This window comes from Amphiura filiformis, chromosome 3, assembly GCF_039555335.1.
Source record: "Amphiura filiformis chromosome 3, Afil_fr2py, whole genome shotgun sequence".
NCBI classification, from domain to species: domain Eukaryota; kingdom Metazoa; phylum Echinodermata; class Ophiuroidea; order Amphilepidida; family Amphiuridae; genus Amphiura; species Amphiura filiformis.
In genome coordinates this window covers 54,027,101-54,046,247 of record NC_092630.1, presented here as the reverse complement: position 1 = coordinate 54,046,247, position 19,147 = coordinate 54,027,101, and the positions used below count along the sequence as shown (strand labels likewise).

At 36.4% G+C, this 19,147-nt stretch overlaps 1 protein-coding gene across 1 annotated transcript; it reads left to right on the top strand.

Annotated features, from left to right (window-relative positions):
- The first annotated feature begins 3,246 nt into the window (after nucleotides 1–3,246).
- Nucleotides 3,247–10,780, top strand: LOC140148740 (uncharacterized). The gene is made up of 4 exons (XM_072170788.1): nucleotides 3,247–3,854; nucleotides 4,978–5,663; nucleotides 5,930–7,398; nucleotides 8,018–10,780. Exons 1-3 carry the CDS (start codon nucleotides 3,285–3,287, stop codon nucleotides 6,684–6,686), a joined length of 2,013 nt encoding a protein of 670 aa, XP_072026889.1. The 5' UTR covers nucleotides 3,247–3,284; the 3' UTR covers nucleotides 6,687–7,398; nucleotides 8,018–10,780.
- Nucleotides 10,781–19,147: the final 8,367 nt, after the last annotated feature.

Here is a 19,147-nt window from a genome sequence, read left to right as displayed (position 1 = left end):
ATGATACAATTGAATACATGAATACAAAACCCACACAGTTGCATAATTCCAAAATGGCCTCTTATGCAGGGGGTTCAAAGTTTTTTCAAATCTTGCTAAAAACAATAGCAATGTATTCCTCTCATCACAAGGATTCCGAGAAAAGGTATAGTTTGATATGTACATTTATTGCGTTATCGGGGAAATGACGAGTCAAAATTTGGATTCCATAGAGGACAAAAATTGACAAGTGATTTTGAGAGAAAAACCTGTGAATCATTTTAATTCCGTCAGTTAGATTTACCTGGTCAATATGGTAAGTTTTACGTGCAAATGAGTGGATTAACCTGTATTAGATATGACGATTAGCATTTTAAATGCTGGACTTGGGTGGTTTTTAATCATATACAAAGACAACAATGTTGGAATGAGATTACCGCTAGTAAGATAATACAAAATAAAGCACACAGGTATGTATAATGTTGATAAGCAGTCTGCCATATTATAATATAAACCACACACTTTCCTTTATTAAACCATTTTTTTTCAAAAGTCACTCTACAGCAATGAATGTGCTACAAATGGACTTTTATACATTCTGGATTTCAATCAATGTGTTACAAGACTCAAATCATGGAATTGGGTGGTTCTTTCATACATGCTACTTTTCACATGCTCAATAGACATAGGATGAATTTGAGTTGTTCTTTCATACATATGACAGGCCTATGTACAGCAACAATTTCCCATGCGTAACTCAATTTGGTCAAAGTATGGACTTGGGTGGGTTTTTTTTATTCATATATTCAATTTCATCAACAACCAGGGTAATAGCCCAGTCAAATTATGAAATCACCAACAACTTATTGCAACAGAATCCATTTCACATGCGTCCATCTTCCAAAAGATCACACAAAAACATATCAAACTAGTGGCAAATGGTGGTCATAGACCACAAACCTAGCTGGGCGTGTTGGTGTTGTGGAGGTATCTGACCTCTGCAAAATGTCCCAAAAATGTTCCCCTGGTCATGAGGTTTGTTGTCACCGAGTTTGATTCCCGTACTCCTTACAGATGTCCAGAAAATGCAATTTTAAGATTTGACCCCAGATGACCTTTGACCTGACCCCTGCAATATGTTCCAAAAATGTTCACCTGGTCATCAAATTTGTTGTTACCGAGTTTGACCCCCGTACCCCTTACACATGTCCAGAAAATACATTTCAAATATTTGACCTCTGCATGACCTTTGACCTGACCCCTGCAAATGTTCCCTGGTTATGAGATTTATTGTCACTGAGTTTGAGCCCCATACACCTTACAGATATCCAGAAAATAAAATTATAAGATTTGACCTCTGCATGACCTTTGACCTGACCCCTGCAAAGTGTTCCAACATATTCCCCTGATCATTAAGTTTGATGTCACCAAGTTTGAGCCCCATACCACTTACAGATGTCCAGATAATGCAATTCTAAGATTTCCCCCTTTAATGACCTTTGACCCCAATTCTGTATGCAAGTTTTAGGCGTGTGGTATAGCCGATGCATATATGCAAATGACATCATTGTACTATATAATATGTGGCAGAAGAAGCATTTCAAAGGTATTCGGTTAAATACCGGAAATGTCCCTTTAATGACATTTCACCCCAATTCTTTTTAGACCCTATGGGCACTAGATATAGCCGATACATATGTGCAAGTTACATAACTGTAGGGTGTAACATGTAGGAGGAGAAGCATTTTGAAGTTTATTGCCAGAAAGAAGAAAGATCGGATAGCATTACAGTAACTAGCTGGGGGGTGTAAACCCCCCAGCTAGTTAATATCCCGGAAAATCCAAGTAGTGGAACAGTGCCTAATTTGCATAATTCCAAAATGGCCTCTTATGCAGGGGGTTCAAAGTTTTTTCAAATCTTGCTAAAAACAATAGCAATGTATTCCTCTCATCACAAGGATTCCGAGAAAAGGTATAGTTTGATATGTACATTTATTGCGTTATCGGGGAAATGACGAGTCAAAATTTGGATTCCATAGAGGACAAAAATTGACAATTTCTCTGATTTTGATCAAAAAGATTTAAAAAAAAAGAATCGTTTGCATATCATCTCAGGTGATCACCTTGGTAACATGGAAGAATTGATCAAAATCCATTGAGCCCTGTTGACCTTGACATATTTTGCGATGCTACCTTTTGTAACAAAGCATCCAAAATAACATGTAAACAATTACACATTTTCTCATTGTGATTTATTTTGCGAACAATTTGAGAACATTTTGATATCAATTGGAGCACTTCTAATTGTAGACTCATGTGGACCCCAACATTTGACCTTTGATATTTTTGCCTATAACTCAAGAACTGCATGCCGGAGACAGGCTAAACTATTTTGCTGAATTACGAGAACAATACGTACATTGGTATGGTTTTTAACAAGATTTGGCCAACTTTGAAATTTCACCCCCTGCATAAGCGACCCTTTTTTTTTTATTTATGCAATTATTAAGCACTCTGCAAAATACTTGTATTTTTGTGTACTAGTAATTTAATATGCTTTTCTAAAATAAATGGTGAATGGATGCTGTTAAAATTACTGGTGGGTTAACCCTTTTTTTATTTTTCTTAATTTAACTGGGCTATAAATAGGAGGAGATAGGCTGCGCAGTATTGAGAAATTATTTATTACATCGAGCTTTGATACTATTTTGGTCGTACTTTCTTTTTCATGGGACAGACTTTTCTACTAATACTATTCACCATACTTATGTATAATATCAAACTATACCAACAGTACAACAATAAGTTTATGGTGAATGAACACGACAATTATTTACCAACGTGTGTAAACACTCCAACGATATGGTCCGTTACGTAGAGGCACTACCTTTATTCCAGACATGACCCTGTTCATAGCTGACCCCTGAATCACAACTTGGTAAAATATTGCATTGTGACGTTCGCAAATACTTTCGTACGTGTTAAATTTGTGTAGAATCTGCGCGGTTGCCTAATAAACCTGACCTTGCAAGTTCGAGTTGGAGGTTTAACATAATATTGTTTAATGTTTATATACACTTGGATTTTCCTGATTTTCAGATTTGCCATAGATATTGTTATTTAATTATTTCATCATCGCGCCTGTGCAGTGTGAACGGTTTCAACTGCAATGATCGAGAGTCGGAAAGAAGTTCAGTTAGAGTTTTACCAATTTTCGAGTTTCCTGATTTGACGATATTGTGAATTCATATCACCTGTGTGCCCACAATGATTGAGACGCGGAAATACATTGAATAGTAACAAATATGGCCGACCAGTCTGGACCTAAATCCACAAGGAGAGTGCCTTTGGCAATTATTTCACAAAATAATCGAATACAGTTTCCATTTATTGCGGATGTATACAACACAGGTTGTCTAAAAGACACCGGTCTACAGATTGAAGATGGACAACTGGTTTGGTTTCTTAGTAGATCTTCGTCGCCATTGGCGTCTCAAACTACTGTCATCACATGTTGTACTTGGAAGAACCCCAAATACATCGTCAAAATCAAAGGTAATGCTGGAATACAGCTGACACTGCGGAATTATAATGTTGTATCAAAGAGTCGTTTTTCATCTACAAGTATGGGACCTATTATGGATATCCATTCTCTGGTTAGCTTAGGCAAACCAGATGAACCGATTTATGCAATACCTGCCGGAGGATCAAACAATGCAGACAAATACTCTTTGCTGATGAGGGATAATGGAAGAGGGAGGATTATGATACACAGCAAAGATGATATGACTGGATACCTAGCGAAAGGGGTCACTAAAATGTTTGTCATTCCGAGCGATTGTGACCAGAAGTTTCTTTTCGACGAACTTCCAAAGGTAAACCTGACCTTGAAGAATCTATTATTATCAGTAATAATTATATGTGGGAAGAACTTCATTTACGTAACTTTAAATGTTCCACTGATTCTCGACTCCGTTCATTTTATTTCAAAAAACTTCACAAAGCTATTGCTTTCAACGATTTGTGCTTTTTGCAAAAAGATGCCTGAATCAATAACTCGCGTGTTTGTGATTTTGAAGTATATCAACTATGAAATAAGCATGACATTGATTTTGTCATTTCAACATTTGACAAAACCTTTTGTGTCCCTGTCCTGATGATACTATTTTTTAACATATATACCTGTTCTTATTGAACTTCTATGTTTGTAAACCCCAAAACAAAGCGACAAATTGCATCGGTTTCAAGGCTTATATTAAAGATAATCAAGAAAACAGATTATTTCATTGCCAAAAAGAAAGATAAACTTTCTTGTTATTTCCGTAAATTGAGATTTGACCTTAAACAAAAGTTTGAGGTTTATTGTTCATTTATGCATAAATTGTGCATGTTCATTATGAGTCTGAATGTGGCTGCGTGATTTCTTTTTCTTTTTTGTCTACAAATAATACAAATCAATAAATATTAAAATATACCTAAAAATATCTATAATCCTCGTTGGGCAAGAAAACCCTCACAATTATGTACTTTTTCACTGTTACCCATTTCACAATATGGGATAGTCAGTAACAAAATGTCAAATTTCACAGTGTTTAAATTTTTCAAAGGACATAAAACACACTTCGCTAATAGGAGAAAACAACAACTATTTATGAACAGTTATCTAATTACTTGTGAAATTACAATATTGGTAAATTAAACAATTAGCTAAATAAGTAACAGTGAAATGCACATAAATGATTTCCCGCCCAGCGAGGATATTGTACATGAGGTACATAAACAGAGTATTCACTTCTGGTAATTTGTTATCTTCAGGAAATTCAAATAAACCTCAAACCATGGTTACATTCGGGCTTTTTTATATATAGTCTTGTGAATGTGTAATTATTATTATTATTATTATTATTATTATTATTATTATTATTATTATTATTATTATTATTATTATTATTATTATTATTATTATTATTATTATTATTATTATCGTCATCATTACAGGCAAATAGCACTGTGTTTCGAACCACGGGTGAGATTCTCAACGCAAAATGTCAGGAAACACTACTAGCTAAAAATGTATCGTCAAATCACAGCTACAAAGTTGATGCGATTCAAGAAGGTGATGTTTTGGAGTTACACAATGAGGGACAAATAGAAGTCCGCAAAGACACTGACACTGGGGAAGACGTAGAAGTTGCCGTGTTCAAGCGCCGTAGTAAGCTAAGAAAACGAAGCGACATCGTTCATTTACCGCTGTTGACTAGAGGTTCCTTTATTTCAATTCAGCAGGATTGGCGTACCTTGCAAGAATACTCGAATATAAGTACATTTCCTGTATCACAGGTGAAGTACGCTGATTCGTGTATGGACAATAACCATTCCTTAGACCACGCAATCTTACAGGAAGAGTCCCCACTGACAGTCTATGGAATGGCGTTGTTTTCAGTCACGCATATTTCCATCCATTTGAACGATCCGTCATTTCCAGCATTTCAAGCCACGCAGAGTATACCAGATTATTACCATCTGGATGTCACACCAGCTTCCGAAATTCCAATTGATCCGGATTATGTGACGAAGTTCATGAAGCCAAAGCAGACTATCCAAGTGCTGACTGCAAACCAATTTGAAGAGTTGAAAATACGTATCGGCACCAATCAAAGTTCTAAAGATGTACCGAAAGTGCAGTGAGTATTTTAAAAAGTAGGACCCAATTAAATAGGAACATTATTATAATGGGATACTTGGTTGTTATTCTAAAGCTCTCACATCCCAAAATCGACAGCTATATCTATGGATAGTTTCGGTACTTAATTAATAAACAATTTCTTTGAGATGTTATTACGCAGTGCCGCACGCAATGTCAGGTTTCAAATCGTAGAGCATATGTTATTTCAATAACATACAAAACACAAGATCATAATTACGTCATTATTGCATTTCTGTCTTATAGAAAACCAAACTATGTCACCATGGACCATGAGCCATCTGAGAATCATACGTCACGTACAACATCAAATGACCTTGAAGACCAAAGACCAAAAGGCACTACACATGAAGACAAGATTACATCATACAAACCTGCTCCAGAATTCAACAATGGCTTCACAGAACCACAAGTGCCCAAGCACAATGGAATGGAACATACCATTGATGATCCGGATGACCCTCAACATGACTATATCAATATTCCCAAAACTAATGATGAAGATGCGGACATCGAAGTTAGGTTACCTCCGTCATCTACACATGCTGACTTTGGAACAAAGATACCACCGATGCCTTCATCAGATGGTAACCATGGATTCGGCGTAACTCCGCCAGCAGCTACCAAACATGCGCCACTACGACGTCTTCACCAAACTCGTCCAACTCCGCTTGTGCGATCGTCAATAATGAACAAACCAATCGGTGCAGAAGGAATAAACAAGAGAATAGCATCCACAGACCATGACGCAGAATCCATTCAAAATACACCAACTTCTCCAAAGCCAACGCCACCAAATAGGAGACTAAAAGTGAAAAGCGTTATTTTAGAAAACACCGACATTGTGGGGGTAATTGACAAAGACAATGAACCACCCACCACTGGATATGAAAATGTACCGAAACAAGCTTCATTCGAAATGGACGATGTATTTCAACCTCCACCTCCAATGCCACCAAAAAGAATAGGTATTCTGCAGATGCAAGCACCTTTAGCAAAATAGACATATCAACGGCACTGTCACCAACACCCTCACCCACACACTTGTCTCAGCCACACTCCCTGCCACCATCACCCAAGCACTTCTCTCAGTCACACTCCCCAACAACCAACGCTTCATCGAATATGCGTCACCAACCAGAAAAGTTTGGTTCTCCACTGTCAGCAGCAGAAAATACCAACATTATTTCAGAAAATACTGTCGGTAAAACTCAACTGAAAACACCCCACACAGCGACGAAGGCTATAAAGAAACCACCCAAACCTACTAAGAAACCACCCAAACCTATTCCTCTAACCGCTAAACCAAAAAACAACAACATAAAAGACAGTCCAGTTATACCAACACGAACGAATAATGTACGCGATATGAAGGCGCAGATTTCTTTGAAACTCAAAGAAAGTAAAGAGAAAAGGAAATCGGGATTGATACCGGTTGAGCAGAACAACAACGTGGCAAGAAATTCAGTTCCCTCTGAAGGTAATGGTCGACCTGTTGCTCCTCCGCGTAGAAGTATTCCAAATAATATTATGCCTACTGCGCAACCAAGAGGTGGTGTCCCTATCATGCCAATTATGACATCCCCAACTGCAGTTTCTAATGCTAATAATATCAGAAGACCTGCTCGTCCTGCTCCCAGTCGTCCAGTACCGAAGCTTAATACTACTACCAGTAACACGCCCAAGCTAACATGGGAGGATCCATCTGACGATGAGTAAGTTTGTGTCACCAAATTATTATGCACAATAAGAGTATGTGTCGGGAGGGGGTTGACGAATATTCTACAGGAATGTGGGTACATAACAAAAGCAGGTAGCAATAGTCTTGCCTTCAATTCAAAAGCTATGGCTTTTTGTGGTAAACAATGGATCAGGCGATGAGAAGGAGAAAATGGTTAGGGTTAGGGTTCGAGGAGTTCATTATGAGGGTTAGGGACCTCCTTCTCATCGTCCCGATCCAACGCTTTCCGCTTTTTGTATCATCAGAGTTAACTGTGGAAACCTGCCGTTTTTCCCTTTAACACTGTTTACAAAAACATAATAATTATGCTCATACTATCGACGCAGCGCAGCTTTTAACGTACCTCAAATATCATGTACGAAGGTTTAACAAATGCATTCTTTTGGAGCGATTCAATTCACATGGTTAACTATGATTCTTTAAATGTCCCAATAAGGGAATGAAAATACAATTCAATAGATTATCAACGGTAGGTTCTATATATATATATATGATAGGTTGGTGTTCATGGTGTTGTAGGAGACTCCTAACATAATGATATCACATTCTCACATGTTTCTTTCTTTTATTACTTTTTTACTACATACGAATAGGAGTGACCATGGTGATTATCAGGAAATCGATGAAGAAAATGATTACGAGCTTCTAGCTGAATATTCCAGCACGCATCCCAGACTTCCCTCTGGTGATATACGTGCTCCAACACTTCCTCCAAATCACCCGCTTGGTCTGAGATAATGGATTCCAGTAATGGCAGTTTTATAGTTTCTGCAGATTTGATACTGGAGTTTACCGGCGTTGATTTCTGAGATACTTCATCCAGACTTGACAACTCTCGAACAGAAATCCCCGGAACGCATCCAAGTTCATTCAGGATGTTATACGGTACCTGTAGTCCTACTGAAAATAATGGTCGACAAGTTGCTCCTCCGCGTAGAAGTATTCCAAATAATATTATGCCTACTGCGCAACCAAGAGGTAGTGTTCCTATCATGCCAATTATGACATCCCCAACTGCAGTTTCTAAATAATATCAGAATACTTCATTCATTGAAGTAGGCTTACGGTTATCACCGCGAACAACAAGTATCATTACACTGTGCAGACATGTAGAGGCAATGACGAATTTGCTCCAACTTCTTAATCTATATACTTCACTTCATTCACTTTCTCAGCAGAGAGGGTTTTTAACTAGAGAATAAGGGTATTGTTTTTAGCTATCTTCCCATATAACACTGGCGACATCATTATCGCCGAGTTGTTTTACGCCTAAAATAATGATGCTGCCAGTGTTATATGAGACAATAGATGCGGCTAAAAACAATACCTTTATTCTCATTCTTAAACACTTCAATTCAAATAAAAGTATTCATCATAAGTATATCAAATTTTAATTTTAATTAAATCCAACATTTTACAAGGAATTGCCTGGGCTTAAAATCGATCAGTCCCGTTGTCGCACAGTGTCATCGCCCCGATATCTTCATGGCAGAAAATGCCATGGTAGATTGAATCCACAGCCACGCATGGCCATTGTGTTCCCACCTGTTTAATAGTTTTTAAATGCATAGTGGGCTGAAGGACATCCGACTAAGGCTAATGACATTTGCCTGTGACTGACCTCTGTACGGTCAGCGAGCATACATTCGCCATTGTCATCTGCTTATAGACTGCCTCTACGATAGTCTCCTACACAGCCAGTTTGTGTCAGTCGGTCTGACACTCGTCGATCCTGTATGTTCGTGATAGCCACATACAGTCTGGCCCGAGACTACCTCCACGAGGGTCTACGCTGCGCTATTTAAATCTTGAATGTTGGTCACTTTTTCAGCTCAAGACGCAAGCTACTCTCTCAAGACGCAAACTAACGACTATCATATCTGTTCAAAATATATATTCAAGTGCATGGAACCACATCTGGTTTCTTTATACGAAATCATTTACGGGAGATATTCATCATTTTCCACCCCGGTATCCAAAGATTTATCGTCTGAATATCAATCGTGCACAGCACATTTACGTGTATCGATCCCGTGTATTCATTTCAGTGTCTCTGGTTGTATAATGTAATTATTAACCGGGCGATGTCGGTGTGTGTCGCTATGCACCTCCGATTGGTTCAAATAGCGAATACGAGTATCTCGTCAGTACACCCGCACGCGCTGTATCAAAATTATTTGATATCAGAAGGACATTTCTTCGTATTCAGAATGCAATTCGATATGTCTGATGTGCTCTAATGTCCCACAATAAATACTGTCCAAAAGAAGAAGAAGACACCAACATATTTAGTGAACAAGGACACTTGATTCATCTACTACAATTCATTATGACTTTCAACAATTTGTATAAAATCTATATACTGTATTGATTATCAGCATGCGCTGGGCGCTATATATTGCGGGCAATAACGACTCTGAATAACTATATATAATTATGCTTTTCGTGTTGTAATTGTTTGGTTATATTGCATTATGATGATACAGACTTGACATTTAATATGGAATATTTTTCGCAGGCTAAATATGAATTGGGGTGTGTCGGGAGATGGTGTACGTATTACATTGATAGTTAGATAGAACATGTGCTTTCCATAAGTTTACATTATGTTTACATGACTATAGTGAAGTTGCCTAAAATGGCGGGTTTAGGGAACCTTAATTTGAGCTTTGTGGGGCCGGGACACAATTTTGGACTTTTGCAATTTTGCAACCCTGTTCTGTTATTATCAAATTTATAGGGGTTTGAGGTGATATTTCTTAAACTTCGTCAGCAATTGACATTCATCACAGCTGAAATACACTTGCATTGTACCAATTTTTTGAATACGGGAGAAGCTTAAAAATATGGCTCTTAAAAGTAGTACGTACTCAGAAAGTTTGAATGGTCCCCTGGGATCAAATGTTATAAACTTACGGTACCAAAATAACTGCGCAGATTCCTGGTTGTCCAATAAACTCACGCTGTTTATTTATGCACGGTAAGTTTATAACATTTGACCACAGGGGATTATTCAAACTTTCTGAGTGCGTACAGCTCAACTTACCGTACTTTGCCTAACCAGACAGTCCATGCCAAAATTGTTACTACGCCTTTACATTTCATCGAATCTCTTTTTGATGTCTGTCATTTTGAACATCACACTTGAAAGATGTATGCTATGTAGAAACTTTATTTTGCAATTTCATAATTTGCATATTATTAGCATATTTGCAAGAAAAAACATGAAAATCAATAATTACCTATATTTTTCACAATTTCAATATTTTATTAGAAATTAAGCATGTAGGCCGTTTGTTATGACTTGATGAATGAAGCTGTTAAAACAGATTTTGATATTTTTGCTTATTTTTCCTTTTTGCCCCAAAATGTGTAAAATCAACATTTTTGGATGACCTATATTTTCTTTGAATATTTATCAAATTTCTTAATTTAGGTATAATACAGTGCAGAAAAAGATGTCAAAAAATCTGTTAAAACAGATTTCAATAAATTGTTCCATTTTCCATTTTGGGTTAAATACTCAATTTTCATGCGCGGGATATTTGAAACATAAAATGAAAACATGTCCATTGCACTTTTTCTTCGAGATGTACTATAATATCAAGGTTACGGATATATTATAATCCCTTCTTATCTTCACTGATCCATCAGATACATATTGTTATGAATGATCAATGAAAAGGTTCAGAACTGGGCTACTAATGGTCTGTCAAGTATCTATAGTTATTTTCATGACTGTGTCAACTCAAAAATCATGCAAGGTCGAATGTAGGAAAAGTATGATCAGTTGAGCTGTACCACTTTTAAGAGCCATATCCTCCCACATTCAAAACTGGTAGATTACAAGTGCATTTCGGTTCTGATGAACACTTGGTATTTAGGTTCAGTAAATATCGCCTTAAACCTCAATAAATTTGATAATATCAGGAAAATGATGTTCTAATTCAGGCTACTTAAATCCGCCATTTTAGTCTAATTCTCTACATTATGAGCACCATATTTCCGTCAAACAATTATTTTACACCATTTCCCGACACAACCCAGTTAATATTTAGCCCGTGCGGTTTATTCAGATCCCTACCAGACCAGTCTTGGAATTTTGCGAAAAAAATATTCCATATTAAATGTCAAGTCTGTAATTTGAAAATGTTGCACACTGTTGTTATTATTTAAATATTAACATATTTAGTAAACAATGATACTTGATTCCTTTGCTACAATTTATTTATCACAGCATTACAATCAGTGTGAAATTTATATTATTGTGTAATTATAAGGGAGTGTTCAGAAATACTTTGGTGGGGTGGGCTGGTAAAAAGGGAGGGGGGGTCAAAAAGTTTTGGACCTTAAAAGAGGGGGGACCAAAAAGTTTTAGGTGGTAGGAAAGGGGGGGCCAAAAAAGTTTTCCTCTTCAAAACCCAAAATTTTCGTGCCTATGAACCTCCAAATAAATCCTTTATTTCATTTATCCCTGTAAAATCAGATAAACACCCTGAGTGATTTGGGACAAATCTAAATTAAGTATAAAATGAAAATTTCCTTGTGCTTGTATTTCATGCGCAATTGTCCCACCGGGAATGTTTCAAACATTTACCTCCCTCAATGATATGTGACCTAGATAACACACCACTGGAAACAAGTCAAACAACACTATTTTAATAGTATAATACTTAAAAGTATGTTTCTTATACAATGGGGGGGTCAAAAAGTTTTGTCTGTCAAAAGAGGGGGTCCAAAAGTTTAGCGGTCCATCGAGGGGGGTCAAAAAAGTTTTCGAGCGAAAAATTTGAGGTAGACCAGCCCCCCTACCAACTAATTAATGAACACTCCCTAAGTATGCGCTGGGCGCTATATATTGCGGGCAATAACGACTCTCTGTATGTATAATATTTGTGATAACGAGATAATGCCAAAATAGTGGTCACAAAATACTAATGATTTTGATACCATTGTAATTGTTTTGTTATTACATTATGAGAATGATATAAACATTTATAAATAATTGCTTATGTGTAGACTATGATTTGTGTTTTGCTTATTGTATGGTTTGTGTAAAAGATTGTTTAGAGGAGAAACCAAACATTTTGGTCAATCACCAAATTAAACTACAGCAGATAAAGTGGGTAATGGCGAATCCAACGGACGAGGACACAAAACACATCAATGATCAAAAAATGATACAAGAGGATACCTTGAATATGAACAACTGGAAAGAAAAAGAGCAAGGTACAACAACTTGACGTGGGGAAACAAGTAAAATACAGACTAGAAGGTACGCAGAGGGTGGACAAAAACAACAAATGTAGGCATTAGAAGTATAAAGTTCGATAGCCAAAATTACCAGTTCCATGCCCACAGAAGCGCTAAACCTGTAGAAACAACATGAATCAATGGGAATACAAAAGTGCACTAGAACAATTGATGAAAATCACTGTGCACAAACACATATGCGATAAATCAAACAACCAATGTAGGCACAAAAACAAGCAAAGTTCGATGCCCAAACATTGCCAATTCCAGAGCCCATATAAGTGTGAGGAAAACAGTACAAAATTACACTGGAACTGATGAAAATCAATGTGCACGTAGCAGGCAAACAAAACCATACAGACATAAACTGCTCTTCTTCAGGGACAGACAACAAAATATAAAAGCAAACAACGAAAACTACATGATGTAGTTTTGAAACAAATTCAAGGCAAAAACTGAAGGCAAGTTCAAATTGAACTGATTGATTGATTGATTTTATTCGATTAAAATTCAACATAAAATTACAGCAAAAACAGAATATACAATATAACTTTAAATTACAAATACAATGTATCAAACAATGCTGAATTAAAATCTTGGATTACCCAAGAAAGCTTCCAAAAGGGGGCTTATTTCCATTGGGGTCCAATGGGAAAAACATATATAATATAATAAGAAAAGCACATGAAATTCAATACAGAATCAAGAAAAATCTATATACATAATTAAAGAGAAGTTGAAAAATAAGCATATATAAAAACACTAAAAAATACCATTAAATTAAGAGTTGATTTCACTTAGATAGGTCTTTATTGCACTTTTAAAACATTTCTGATTTTTGATGGATTTGATATGATTTGGGAGTGAATTCCAGTCTTGGATAGAGGTAAAATAAAAAGTATTGCACGCTTGACTTTTGGCACGGGGAAGGATAAAATTAAACTCACTGGAACGAGTGTTATAGCCATGAATATCAGAAAAAGTTTGAAATTGTCTGAAAGATAAGAAACTGAGGTGCCATTAAAATTTTTAAACATGATTCATTTTAAGTTGAGTAACCTGATCTTTTACATAAAGCATGCACAGTCTGTCAAGTTCCTGTTGCCCTATATGTGTCCGGGAGTCTAGGTTCAGGATGAATCTGACCATTTTGTTTTGCATAATTTGGAGTTTATTTTTGAGTTTTTGAGAGAGAGCCGAGTACCAGGAAGTGCATGAATAGTCAAAATGACATTGAATGAGGGCAGAACACAAGGTTTTACACGATTTTTCATTCAGAAACGAACCTTGTCTGTATAAAAATTTAAGCCTGGCACTAGATTTTTTAACCTGTCCTGGAATAAGCAAGTTCAGACAACATCACCAAGAAAGCCTCGTATGCCCCGGGCGTATGCCACTGGATTCCTGCGTAGTAACTTGCGTAACTGCCCCTGTGAGGTTAAAGGTAAGTGCTACAACGTCTTCGTCAGACCATGCAGACAAACAGCAGAGTATATCACCTGTGTTTGGGAATCCACACACTCAGCGCAACATTACCAAAGTTGTATCCCTCAACGACAAGCAGCTAGTGCCAATCAAACCCCTATAGAAGACATGGAAATTCCCAAGTTTTTTAACACTGAAACAAGGTGTGAATTCCCAAAATAAATCAGCATGTGCCAAGGAAACGCCGCGCCTATAGAAGACATGGGAATTCCCAATTTTTAAAGCACTTTTCGGAATTCCCTTTTTTTTTCAGGCAAAATTTTGCCCTGGGAATCTTGCTATAATTTGCCTAATGTTGTATGCGTGTATGTATGTGTGTGTGTCAAAGGCTCCGTCAGTTTTGATCCGAGCCTCGCCAAATTCGCACGGGGGATGCAGAAAAATACGGGGAGTGTCGTAAGCTACCTTCGGTCGAAATCGGAGGTCGAAGGTCAAAGGTCAAATTTTAAACTTGGTCCGATTGGGCTGTAACTCGGTGGGTGGAATCCTTGATGCTAGGGAAATGCGGAGGTCCAATTTGGTTGAAATCGGTAATGAATTAGGCTCAAAATCGGCGAAAATGTGGATCTTTGTTAAAAATCCTAAATCCACAGTGCCACCCTGTGTGCACTGTCTGTTCATCTATAAATAGCTCTGATGCATTCTGTACAAGTATATACTCGCTCTATACAGTGTTTATATTAACCCTTTAAGTAAGAAAGGGAGTAGTCAGTAAAATAAATACATGCATACATTAATTAAATTAATTAATGTCATCCAAGGTCAAAGGTCATCCTGGGTCAAAGGTCATATGGGGTCAACGGGGTGAAACAGCCATCAAAGGTCATCAAACAGAGGTCAAAATTCATGTGGGTTCATGCTATGTTGCTGTTATGCATACGGGCACAATGAGCTTAATAAGCATTTACGCATACGGGTATATAACTCTAGTTCCCAATAATTTTTGATAAAAAACGCCTGTCTTCTATAGGGGGGGGGTTACCATTAATTTCTGGAATAGCCCAATGTGCGTCTATACCCTCATGAGGTTCTATACACTATCTATAACATCTTCAACTGATCAAAGAACATGAAAAATATGAGGTATGAAGTTACGGAGTTTCTGCGCACGTTATACGCAGAACCTCCGGTTTTGGAGGTTTTGCGCTCGGGCGCAGAACCTCCGGAAATTATTATAGTTAATAAACCACCACAGCGTGCGCAAAAACTCCAAAATCGGAGTTTTTAGTTTTGCGCATCAAAACTAATGTTATAAAATTGTTTAAACATGCTTAATCTTAATTACTTTTAGTATACGCAAAAACTCCAAAATCGGAGTTTTTGCGCCGACCGCAAAACCTCCGATATTGGAGTTTTTGCGCATCAAAACTAATGTTATAAAATTGTTTAAACATGCTTAATCTTAATTACTTTTAGTATACGCAAAAACTCCAAAATCGGAGTTTTTGCGCCCGCCGCAAAACCTCCGATATTGGAGTTTTTACGCATCAAAACTAATGTTATAAAATTGTTTAAACATGCTTAATCTTAATTACTTTTAGTATACGCAAAAACTCCAAAATCGGAGTTTTTGCGCCCGCCGCAAAACCTCCGATATAGGAGTTTTAGCGCATCAAAACGAATGTTATAATAAATGTTTAAACATGCTTAACTTCATTACTTTTAGTATACGCAAAAACTCCAAAATCGGAGTTTTTGCGCCGGTCGCAAAACCTCCGATATTGGAGTTTTTGCGCATCAAAACTAATGTTATAAAATTGTTTAAACATGCTTAATCTTAATTACTTTTAGTATACGCAAAAACTCCAAAATCGGAGTTTTTGCGCCGGTTGCAAAACCTCCGATATTGGAGTTTTTGCGCATCAAAACTAATGTTATAAAATTGTTTAAACATGCTTAATCTTAATTACTTTTAGTATACGCAAAAACTCCAAAATCGGGAGTTTTTGCGCCGACCGCAAAACCTCCGATATTGGAGTTTTTGCGCATCAAAACTAATGTTATAATAATTGTTTAAACATGCTTAAAGGCCCATACAAAAATAACAGATGTGGAAATAGGAGTATAAACTGACCAGTAGATACCAGTTGTAGTCCAACTAATTCATGGCATATTAGAAGGCCTAGGGGAAAGTTGACCCATATTTGCAAGACTATCCTTGCCTTCAAAATGAAACAAACCTACTCATGTTACCCTCTGGCCATGGGCTGGACTGGTGTCATATCTTACCCAGGGAAAGATGACATTCCAATATTGGCCTTTAACTTCATTACTTTTAGTATACGCAAAAACTACAATTTCGGAGTTTTAGCGCCGGCCGCAAAACCTCCGATATTGGAGTTTTTGCGCATCAAAACTAATGTTATAATAAATGTTTAAACAAGCTTAATCTTAATTACTTTTAGTATACGCAAAAACTCCAAAATCGGAGTTTTTGCGCCCGCCGCAAAACCTCCGATATTGGAGTTTTTGCGCATCAAAACGAATGTTATAATAAATGTTTAAACATGCTTATCTTAATTACTTTTAGTATACGCAAAAACTCCAAAATCGGAGTTTTTGCGCATCAAAACTCCGATATTGGAGTTTTGCGCATCAAAACTAATGTTATAAAAATTGTTTAAACATGCTTAACTTCATTACTATTAGTAATAGTATACGCAAAAACTCCAAAATCGGAAAACCTCCATTTTTTTTTAAATTGAATATATCGGACCCCTTGAAACGTCGATAATGTATTCAAGTCATTACAATTGAGAAATCCTTTGTCGGTATATGTGATGCAACCTCATTGAAACCTCAATAATATATTCAAGTCATTGCAATTGGGACATCATTTTTCCATATACGTGTGATCTGCCAACAATAAACACCGCTAATATGAGTTTCCTATTCACCTTGGCTTATCTATAGGAGAGTAAGACGCTCTTTATGGGATTAGCTTATAAGACGCTCTTTAGGGCAACAATTAAGCAGTGTACAGACTTTTTATTGTACGTACAATATTGTATGTACAATATGTACGTTATTTAATCTATTGCCATTCTATTTCCAGTAATGTTTAAGTTCTAACGAATGTTTGATGACGTAAAATCGATAATATATTTCTGCTAGATATTGTATGTAACATATTATCGATTTTTCGTCATCAAACATTCGTTAGAACTTAAACATTACTGGAAATAGAATGGCAATAGATTAAATAACGTACATATTGTACATACAATATTGTACGTACAATACTCGGAGTCTGAAGCGCGCTTTATTCCTACTTTACCCAAGGTTATTTAGGATAAGCCAAAGTTTATCGACGTTCTTTTGAATTAGTTATTCATGCAACACTTTTAAGTTTCATGAAAGTTTTGGCAAATATAAAAAGAAAGGGGAAATATTGTTAAGATTTCACCCAAAAAATAATGATAAAATAAAGGATAATAAAACATATTTCAAGTTGAATTAAATGGTGGATTTGCGTATCCACACGAATAGCATAATTATATATTTAAACTTCCGAAATGTAATACTTTTTTCAGTATAGGTGTCTCCTATAGATGTTTTGATCGAATGGGTTGCATTTGTTACACAAAGACAATGATTAATTTTGACTTCTAAATTAGTCTTGCACTTCTGAATTTTGAAGTTCTCACATCAGAAATTTTATTCTTTTTAGTATTAGGGGTAGGTTAAACAGCCTTTTAAAAAGGGTGATGTTTCAAATTTCTTAGGGAACCAGCTTATTTGATGCGGTTTGATCTCCTGAGCAATTTGACACCTTTTTCATCCAAATCGGCCAAAAAATGAGAAGCGACGTGCGCAAAAACTTCCGATTTTGGAGTTTTTGCGTATACTAAAAGTAATGAAGTTAAGATTTGATCTCGTACGCTAGTTGTAATGTTTGAATGTTTCCATGTTCCAGTGTATGATGCGTAAGCCTCTTCCTCTGTTTACATGTTTAAACAATTATCATAACATTAGTTTTGATGCGCAAAAACTCCAATATCGGAGGTTTTGCGACCGGCGCAAAAACTCCGATTTTGGAGTTTTTGCGTACACTAAAAGTTATTAAGATTTAGCATGTTTAAACAATTATCATAACATTAGTTTTGATGCGCAAATCATGTATGTATAGTTACTATCGGAGTTTTATGGTTATAATTATGCTATTCGTGTGGATACGCAAATCCACCATTTAATTCAACTTGAAATATGTTTTATTATCCTTTATTTTATCATTATTTTTTTTGTGAAATCTTAACAATATTTCCCCTTTCTTTTTATATTTGCCAAAACTTTCATGAAACTTAAAAGTGCTGCATGAATAACTAATTCAAAAGAACGTCGATAAACTTTGGCTTATCCTAAATAACCTTGGGTAAAGTAGGAATAATTGTTGCCATAAAGAGCGTCTTATAAGCTATCCCATAAAGAGCGTCTTACTCTCCTATCGATAAGCCAAGGTGAATAGGAAACTCATATTAGCGGTGTTTATTGTCGGCAGATCACACGTACCGACAATTAAAATGATGTCCCAATTGCAATGACTTGAATACCGGTATATTATTGAGGTTTCAATGAGGTTGCATCACATATAGGCCTACCGACAAAAGATTTCTCAATTGTAATGACTTGAATACATTATCGACGTTTCAAGGGGTCCGATATATTCAATTTTAAAAAATGGAGGTTTTCCGATTTTGGAGTTTTTGCGTATACTGTTACTAATAGTAATGAAGTTAAGCATGTTTAAACAATTTTTATAACATTAGTTTCGATAACATTAGTTTCGATGCGCAAAAACTCCGATTTTGGAGTTTTTGCGTATACTAAAAGTAATGAAGTTAAGCATGTTTAAACATTTATTATAACATTCGTTTTGATGCGCAAAAACTCCAATATCGGAGGTTTTGCGGCGGGCGCAAAAACTCCGATTTTGGAGTTTTTGCGTATACTAAAAGTAATTAAGATTAAGCATGTTTAAACAATTG